The following is an 8,969-nucleotide window of genomic DNA, read 5'->3' as shown; positions in this document are numbered from 1 at the left end:
ACAAATCCCATTGATTCACCTAATAATAATGAAGAGTCGAATATATTTTGGGAAGATTCACAAATTCCCGAAGAGGAACCAGAAGAGGAGGAACCGGAAGAGGAGGAACCGGAAGAAGAGGAACCAGAAGAGGAGGAATCGGAAGAAGAGGTTCCGGAGGAAGAAATATTGATACCTATAGTAAATCGATTAAATAAAAGAAAATCCGGAATGACACCGAACCCCCTAACTATTAAGTAATGCCTGCGCATCCGCAGGAGTCAAAAACTGCGAAATTGGACGCGGTGGTTGCCAAGGTTGCAACGGTGTAAACGATGAATTCTGCTGAACACTCTGCGTCTGCAGAAGGATTGAAACCGTGGTACTATAAATAGGTACCTGGCCGCAGCATACCACGTGCGGGCCTACTGTTTCACCGCTAGTGCCTACCAAGATGACCCTTGGATCCACCGCGGAAAAATCCAACCGCGTGGTGGTGACTGGCGAGTTTCCCTTGGCGGTGTAATCCCATCTGGATATATTGGCTTATACCTCTGAAAAGGCTCGCCGGATACAGGCGGAGGATATGGCGCGTATCCCGCCCCCGTAGCCATAGCTTGCGTCTGCTGATTACTAGACGGCGTATTTTGATTATTTGTTTGAGTACGTTCCGATGATTTCCCGGAAGTCATGATACTGTTAAAGAAAAAATTCAAAAATTTTTGTGAATAATAAGCCTTATAATTCAAAACTTTAAAAGAAAAAACAAATAAACATGTCTTGAATTAGTTCGACTCTCAATGAAAGCACCACTTGATCATGCATATTTTAACCATAGGGTTAATATGTCTGTTCAATGCGTAAAGTGAGGTTTAAGGATCTTAGAACAAGGCTCTCCGGTCCTGCTACCGTGAATAACCCTGGCCGATATGATGATGTCGGCGGGGTGGCCAAGTGATTAAGTCCACCTTCGATAACGATCGTCGATCAGAAGGCCCCAAGTAAGGTCGTAGGTGCTAGTTAACGAGAAACTAACCTGTTAACCTTGAGAAGATGCTAGATGATGCTAGTTACGTAAGACGTGTAGCAGATGATGGTTACGTAACGTGATTCTCCTTAGAATGATAATAAGGGTTTGTATATATAGGCAAACCCTAATTCTAGAATCATCTAAGATAATGATAATCTCGTCCATAACTAACTCCCCCGAATCACGGATATAATTATGGAAAAGATATTGACTTGATGACCAAGTAACTGCCGTATCGGGAACAGAGGCATTTGATACATAACCGCATGACGCATGCCGCATACAAGGTATATGCATTCGCATGCTATCAAGGGCCCGCATACGGATGGAATGCGCATACGGGTTGCGGTATCATTAAATTTATACCAACTTTACTTGGAGTAATATATTTGTAAATTTACTTTTTCGCATTACTGTGCAAAATTAAGAATAAAACTGTTTTCTTTTTCTTACATATCGATTAAACTTTTTTAATTTCTTTTGTGTTTAATTTTACTGTTGTTAATGTTATAAGATAGAGGTGATATTTCATTTCATTTAAATAATATTCGATTTAAATTTATAAATTAAATAAATATATAAAATATTCTTGGACCTTTTCAACCTTTTCAATCTTGTTCCCCTGGTTGGTTGAACTAGATTTAATGTTAAATTTGAGTCCGAATGAGAGTGAGAATTCGTGGGTTTTAGAGATAGATATATAGTATAGATGTAATGTAATGTAATGTATATATATATATATATATATATATATATATATATATATATATATATATATATATATATATATATATCTGCCTCTGTGTCTGACCAAACTTTCATTTCTTTTACCATCTGCTCCCTGCCTTCTAACTGCTCGACGAAAGTCTTCTATGAAATTTGCTCATATTTCATCCCAAATTTATACCTGGTGTAGTAATTGACCTTCATTTCTGAAAGGGTTTTATCAATTTCTGTTTCTAAGGGTATAGATCTATAATTTTGCAATATTTACTGTGGATTTTGTGCTTTACTTTGAGACTCTAATTCAGGGAAAGTTGCATGCTTTTTTGGATCTACGTACTGGGTTTTCTTAAATTCTTAAAGAGCCTATTAAAACCCTTATTTTTTCTTAAAGTTTATCAGTCATTTCAAAATTCAAAGTCTGGCTTTAATTTGTTGGTTCTGCTCTGATGATTTTGTTTGCAATTTCAAAAAATGCAGATGTAATGGATTATCAACCCGTCATCAAGAGGTTAGTTTTCTGCTGCTTTTGCATTTTGCAATATATCTATTGAAATTCGATTATTTTTTTTAATATACATATTACCTATGCATATACTGATATACATGTAGTAATATAAATATATAATTACTTGGAAGCATGAGTTTGCACAAATAAGTTGTCAATGATAATAAATAATAAATAATAAATAAATAAAGAGTTTTGTAAAGTGCTGATTGCAAAGTCTTTGACTTTTATTGACAGGCATATTCTACTGGCTGTATATGGTCAAAATTTTTGTGGGACAAACATTATTAAAAGTCTATGTTCATAGTTTCTCTAAATTAATTTTTTGTTCTTACAAACACAATCTAAGCTAAATGCCGATTTCGTCATAATAATTTTTGAAAGTAAGATTTAAAAATCTTTTCTTATTCTCTGCTCACTTTTCCTGTAGTCGCATTATCCCAATTATGACTAACTTCTCTTTCGATTGTTTCGCTTGCAGCCATTGAATAAGTTCATATTCATCAGTTTCTTTTAAGAAATGTCGTTTCGTAGTATAGTTCGTGACGTGAGAGATGGATATGGGAGTTTATCAAGGCGTAGTTTTGATGTGAGGCTATCGGGGATTCATACCAGAGGAAAATCACAGGGTTCAATTAATGATTTAAGCGATAATCAACCGTCATTTGTGGTTCAAAACAGTCGGTGGGCTAATTTACCGCCTGAGCTTCTTTTCGATGTAATTAAGAGGTTAGAAGAGAGTGAAGGCATGTGGCCTGGAAGAAAACATGTCGTTGCTTGTGCTGCCGTTTGTAGATCGTGGAGGATTATTTGTAAGGAAATTGTTACAACTCCCGAATCTTGTGGAAAACTAACTTTTCCAGTTTCATTGAAGCAGGTATTTTACGATTATACCCTTCTTGTCGATCCAAAAAATGGTGGGTTGGTAACAAGCTGAAACAGTTTTATGTCAAAATGGGTGGAAATCGGTTTGGATGAATTAAATCACTTTTTTTTACAACTTTCTTGATTCTTTATAAATAATTAGTGTACTAGATATGCTTAATAATATTTTAAGAATAATATGTCCATTATATGAATGAAATAATACGACCCGTGTTTGTTTTGACAAATTTTTTGATGTTATCTGTTTGATCCGTTATGGATACTAGCTCACTTGAATCGACATATTAATCTGCAAACTTGTTGTAATGCCACTTCTAGAGTTTACTTTTTTTTGTATGCTGATTATTAATCGTTATTCATTTTTTTAGCCTGGACCACGTGACGTTACTATCCAATGTTTCATCAAGAGGGATAAATCAAACTTGACATATCATCTTTACTTGTGTCTTAGTCCAGGTGAGCGTATTACAATTATTATCATTATTTAAGTTTAAATATTTGAATTAAATTTAAATGTATCCCAGTCACATGATAATTGCGACATCTAGCTTGTAAAACAGCGAGAGTGTGAGACCCATGATATGAAAATGTTATACTTCAATCGTTTTTGAAGAGAGTCATATTTTGAAGTTTATGAATTTGTATGTTGCTGAATTGGCGTTTGGTTTTTAAAGATTGAGTATGGTTTACAGCTGCGTTGCTAGTTGAGAATGGGAAATTTCTGCTGTCTGCGAAAAGAAGTAGAAGAACAACTTGTACACAATATGTCATCTCAATGGATGCCGAAAACATATCGAGATCAAGCAACACTTATATTGGAAAGCTCAGGTATGAAATTCATCTTTTTCACTTAATTATGATCATGTTGAGGTGGCAAGATTGGTGAGTCAATGGGTTGGGTAGCGGGTCAAAATGAGTACTTTCAGTCGTTGTAAAAGTCATTAGTCGAGTACTAGACGGTCGGGAGGGACCTTGTAGGGACTAATCACCCAAGTCGGAAACTAGTCGGGGAGTATTCAGACGTTGAACAACTTTGACTCTGACTGTATTTGTCCGACTTTGACCATATAAATCTCACTCTGAACTAATAAATTCGACGTTGACCTACTAAATTGGACTTTAATGGTCACTAATACATGCTTATGTCGAAAAGTTCAATTTTTTAAAGTGTTTTGTTCATTGTTTTTCTACAGATCTAATTTTCTTGGGACAAAGTTCTTAATATACGACACACAGCCTCCTCATTCTGGTGCCAATATCCCGTCACCAGGCCGATCGAAAAGATTCTATTCCAAGAAAGTCTCACCCAAAGTGCCAAGTGGCAGCTACAACATCGCACACATCACCTACGAACTCAACGTTCTCGGCACACGTGGGCCCCGCAGGATGCACTGTGTCATGCACACCATTCCCGCCTCCTCCATTGAACCAGGCGGCTCGGTGCCAGGTCAGCCTGACCACCTCCTGCCGCCCCACTCTCTTGAAGACTCATTCCGAACCATGTCTTTCTCAAAGTCACTTGACCACTCAGCTGAATTCAGCAGCTCCAGGTTTTCCGAGATCATGGGTGTCGCCACATCAGCCGACGTCCCTGATAGCGAAAAGTCAAAATTGCCCTTGGTATTAAAAAACAAGTCACCTCGGTGGCACGAACAGTTGCAGTGTTGGTGTTTGAATTTTAGAGGACGAGTGACTATTGCTTCCGTCAAGAACTTTCAGTTGATCGCATCCCCGCCAGGTGCCGGAACATCACAACCGCCGCCACCGGATCACGATAAAGTGATATTGCAATTCGGGAAGGTCGGGAAAGATATGTTTACCATGGATTATCGGTACCCTTTATCTGCGTTTCAAGCATTTGCAATCTGTTTAAGTAGCTTTGATACCAAGTTAGCATGTGAATAGAAACTTAACATTAGGGTTCCAACTTTGGGGGGTTGGGGGGGGGGGGGGGGGGGGGGGGGTAAAACTTTTTTGTTCACAGGACCATAGAATTTGGGCTCGACTTTGTATAAATAAATAAGCATTTCATATTTATGAAGATATCTTAGTGGTCGAAGTCTTTAAATCTTACAAGACGTCTTATCTCAAATTCTTATTAACAGTATACCTTGAGGTGACCAGAAAAGAGTTAGAAATGGTTACCGGGATAAACTAGTTAGACTGAAGAAGAAAAGCTTTACACTATCTTTCGATTTACATAAAAAAAAAAACGATCTGCGTTATAAAAATGTGCATACATACAGGATATATCTTGCAACATTTCATTTTATTGTGATGTGTTGAATCTAATTATTATTCTAATGTACTAAATCTTTATAATCAGGTGGTTATGTTAATGTGCTTGTTCATCTAACTAAAAAAAAAAATCTTTTCATTCATTTGCTAACGTAGCAAAAATAAACTTAAATCCCATCAAACGGTTCACGCAGTACCAGCCGAACAGCCTCCCATGGTGTCGTATGCTTAATTTTCATTGGTACGAAAAGTTCCATTGATTCATTGAAGGTAGGATAATATAAAAAAACAATAGCAAAAATATGATATAGTGAAAGGCTGCTTGCATCCCACATTGGTTGAGAGAGCCAAATATCAAAGGAGCTACTCACTATAAAAACACAGTCCAAAGGCTTATAGAAGCATACCTTTCTCGGCCTTTTGGCTAAGATCAAGTGTAGTATCTGTTCTTATCAGTTTAATATCTGATATGTGAGCCATCGGCTCACTCGATATTAATCTTATTTTTTATGGGAAAAGACTCATCACAATAGCTTGCTAGTTATTGGGGTCTTTGCGAGTCGCCTTGGTGCTGCACTACTACCTTGGCTTGGCTCACCCCTCTAAATATCAGTTCAGTCTTTTCTGTTTTTGATTACTCAGTTTGGCAAATATCAGTTCAATCTTTTCTGTTTTTGATTACTCAGTTTCATTAAAAAACCATTTGGTTGGTAGTAAGTACTGTGCAGGCCGTAGTATTTATTTGTCATTGGGATGAAAATTCACACTTTTTATTAAAGTAAATACTCAATACATATTGGTTCTTAGTTCTGGTGTTTAAGCAACAAATTCAAAGGACCGGTTAATTAATCTTTAGTGATACTAATCGTTTTCGGGATTAGGCTATTTTGGTCTTTGAGTCGCCTTGGTAGTCTTTGTGGGTTGCTTGCACTATTACCTAGTAATCGGTTTGGGACCAAATCAAAACTTAGGTCTGCTTCTTGGTTCTGGTTTTCAATTATATTGAGTATCATATATACAAATCGCTTTGTGTTACATTTTAAATCTGTCTTGTAAACGATTCAGATAAAATGAAGGACACCACATTCGACTAGCAAATGAAACAACTGCAGCCTGTAATCGTAGTTGTATTCAAGCATTTGGATCTAAACAACACCATTAGTGAAACCATTTGTTACATTTGTCCATAACCCCTAAGATTTCTAAAATTAACAGAAAACGTATTAGTTAAACATATGAATTAGTTGTGAGGGTTTATGAGTTCTAGCTGCTATCTGTCCACTAACAACAACTATGCACTGCAGTGAACATGGTCACAACCTTTTTAATTTTTCTTTCACCTCTTTACTAATGAGTGAACCATTGGGTCCCTCAGTCCAAGAAGATGAGCCTTCCATTTTCGTGTTTTGATTATAAATAAGAAAACCTGCAATCACATCGAGTTAGTTCTTTGAAGAACTCTTGGTGGCACTGTTGTAAAAAACCCGATTACTCCCGGATTAATCCCCGATTACTCATTTATAAGAGCAGTCCGTTCCGATTTTCTAAAGTCCGTTTAATGAATCAGTCAACGTCGATTGATTAGTCAAAATCGAATTTGGTGATCAAAGTCTGTCAAAGTCAAAATTGGTTAACATTTCAACATGAGTTTAAGCTAAAACTTTAGAGTTTTTGAACAAAATGAACAACTTTAGACACTTATGTTAAAATTTATGTTTATGTTTATTATAATTACAAGTAAAATTTATGAAGTTTAATAATTAAATGTATAAAGTACAATCCGATAAATCCCCGATTAATCACCTAATTGCCGATTACTCCTTCGAAAGTCCCGAACGATTAATCCCCGAATAGCGAATTTTGCAACCTTGCTTGGTGGTCTTCTCTTCTCCACAACTGGCATCAGTTCTCCATTAGCTGTGTTCCACATTTAATAAATACACAATGTTAAAGATAACGATAAATTATTAAGCTAGTGAAAACGAATTCCCAGAGTGTTGCAAAAGTAATAATCTATATAATGTATCAATCACATTCTCAGCAAGTCGATCTGACCAATGATTTATCGAGTATTGTTCGACAAGTCTGCTAAAAAAAAAACCATCAAGTAATTAGATCACAGAACACGTGTAAGCTTTAAAGAACTAGAGACTAAATGATTCTTATAAGTGCAGACTTGTTCAACGTACATTGAGGGGTGAAAAAATAAAGATTCAAGAGTAATATTTCCTCTTTAAATAGTACATCCAATCTTGAGTTCCGAGTGTTGCATTGAAAACCCACATTACTCATCAACCAAACAGCTAATTAATTTATGACTGATCAAATAGCTGACTGGTTGTACTTGATGGTAAAATTTATTAAGGCTTATTTAGTAGTTTTACTTGTTAGTAAACTTATAATTTTACTTGTTAGTAAACTTCCCATAGGAAAGTTGTAATTTTGCAACTATGGTATCCAACATTGGTCCTACAACGTCAATGGGTCAAACCAGGCAAAATCACATGGAGTGATAGCATCAAGAAGGCTCGAACCGGAGTAATTGCAGGTTAAATTGGTAGGACCCTGAAAGGTTGATTTGATGCCTACTGTATCATGTATTTAGATAGATGGGAGACCCCTGCTACCTACCCTAAAAAAAACCATATACAGTAACACCTACCTGTACATGTTGAGAACAGACATAATCAGGTGGTTATGTTCATGTGTTTGTTCATCTAACTAAAAAAAGTTCATTTATTCATTGGCTATAACTAAGCGAAGCTAAACTTATTCATTGGTTATGTTCATGTGTTTGTCATTTGTTTTTCTCTTGTGAATATAGTAGTAAGGTTTGGAGAAAGATTAAAGAAAGAATTATTTTTAAAGGTATTCCTAATTCCCTGCCTGAGATTATGAATGAGTTGGCTAAATTCCCTGTTTCGAATCATATTTGGAGTATTATAAACAGATGGGTGGTAGCAGCTTGTGTTTACTTTATATGGCAGGAAAGAAACTTTAGGATGTTTAGAAATGAAGAAAGAAAAGAAGATGTCATATGTTCTGTTATTGTGAATTTTGTGCAGTGCAAATTGATGAGTATCAAAGTGAAGAAATCTTCTGCTGTGATGAAGGCTGCGAGTTTGTGGAACATGAGGTGGATTGATAATAAATTGGTGTTGAATTAGGGTTGTTGCTGTTTATGTTGTATGTCTGGTTTTGCTTTTGGATGTATTTCTCTTGTTTTCGGTTTTTTGGTGTTGTGTTGTTTGGCTTTGGGTAATGTCCAGGCCTTGTATGTTTCTTGAAAATTAATATATTTTGATCTTTGCCAAAAAAAAAAAAAAAAACTTATTTCCCATCAAACGGTTCACTCAGTACCAGCCGAACAGCCCTGTGCTATGTTGTCGTATTCCTTTTGACAAAAGAATGATTTAAAGTTCGACCCCGTCAGTTAATTTCATTGGTACAAAAAGTTCCATTGATTCATTGAACGCAGGATAGATAAATAAACAAGAGCAAAATTATGATTTAGTGAACGGCTGGCTTGCATCCCACATTGGTTGAGTGAGCCAAATGCCAAAGGGCTGCTCACTATAAAACGACAGTCCAAAAGATTATTGAAGC

The 8,969-nt window shown here is 36.2% G+C and overlaps 1 protein-coding gene and 1 non-coding gene across 3 annotated transcripts; both read left to right on the top strand.

The window, feature by feature from the left end:
* The first annotated feature begins 1,826 nt into the window (after nucleotides 1-1,826).
* Nucleotides 1,827-5,041, top strand: LOC139855933 (tubby-like F-box protein 10). Of its 2 annotated transcripts, none has more exons than XM_071845172.1 (5): nucleotides 1,827-2,243; nucleotides 2,722-3,117; nucleotides 3,494-3,581; nucleotides 3,818-3,953; nucleotides 4,319-5,041. In XM_071845172.1, the coding sequence occupies exons 2-5, from the start codon at nucleotides 2,761-2,763 to the stop codon at nucleotides 5,028-5,030; spliced, it is 1,293 nt and encodes a 430-aa protein (XP_071701273.1). In that variant the 5' UTR covers nucleotides 1,827-2,243; nucleotides 2,722-2,760; the 3' UTR covers nucleotides 5,031-5,041. The 2 variants fall into 2 exon arrangements, with proteins under 2 accessions (XP_071701273.1, XP_071701274.1); XM_071845173.1 differs by lacking the exon at nucleotides 1,827-2,243 and adding an exon at nucleotides 2,548-2,623.
* Nucleotides 5,042-5,766: 725 nt separating this feature from the next.
* Nucleotides 5,767-5,966, top strand: LOC139856492 (U2 spliceosomal RNA). The gene has a single exon (XR_011761972.1). It is a non-coding gene; the product is annotated as a U2 spliceosomal RNA (small nuclear RNA).
* Nucleotides 5,967-8,969: the final 3,003 nt, after the last annotated feature.

The sequence above is a fragment of the Rutidosis leptorrhynchoides genome, chromosome 6, assembly GCF_046630445.1.
Source record: "Rutidosis leptorrhynchoides isolate AG116_Rl617_1_P2 chromosome 6, CSIRO_AGI_Rlap_v1, whole genome shotgun sequence".
In the NCBI taxonomy this organism is placed as follows: Eukaryota; Viridiplantae; Streptophyta; class Magnoliopsida; order Asterales; family Asteraceae; genus Rutidosis; species Rutidosis leptorrhynchoides.
This window is presented reverse-complemented; position numbering and strand designations above follow the sequence as displayed.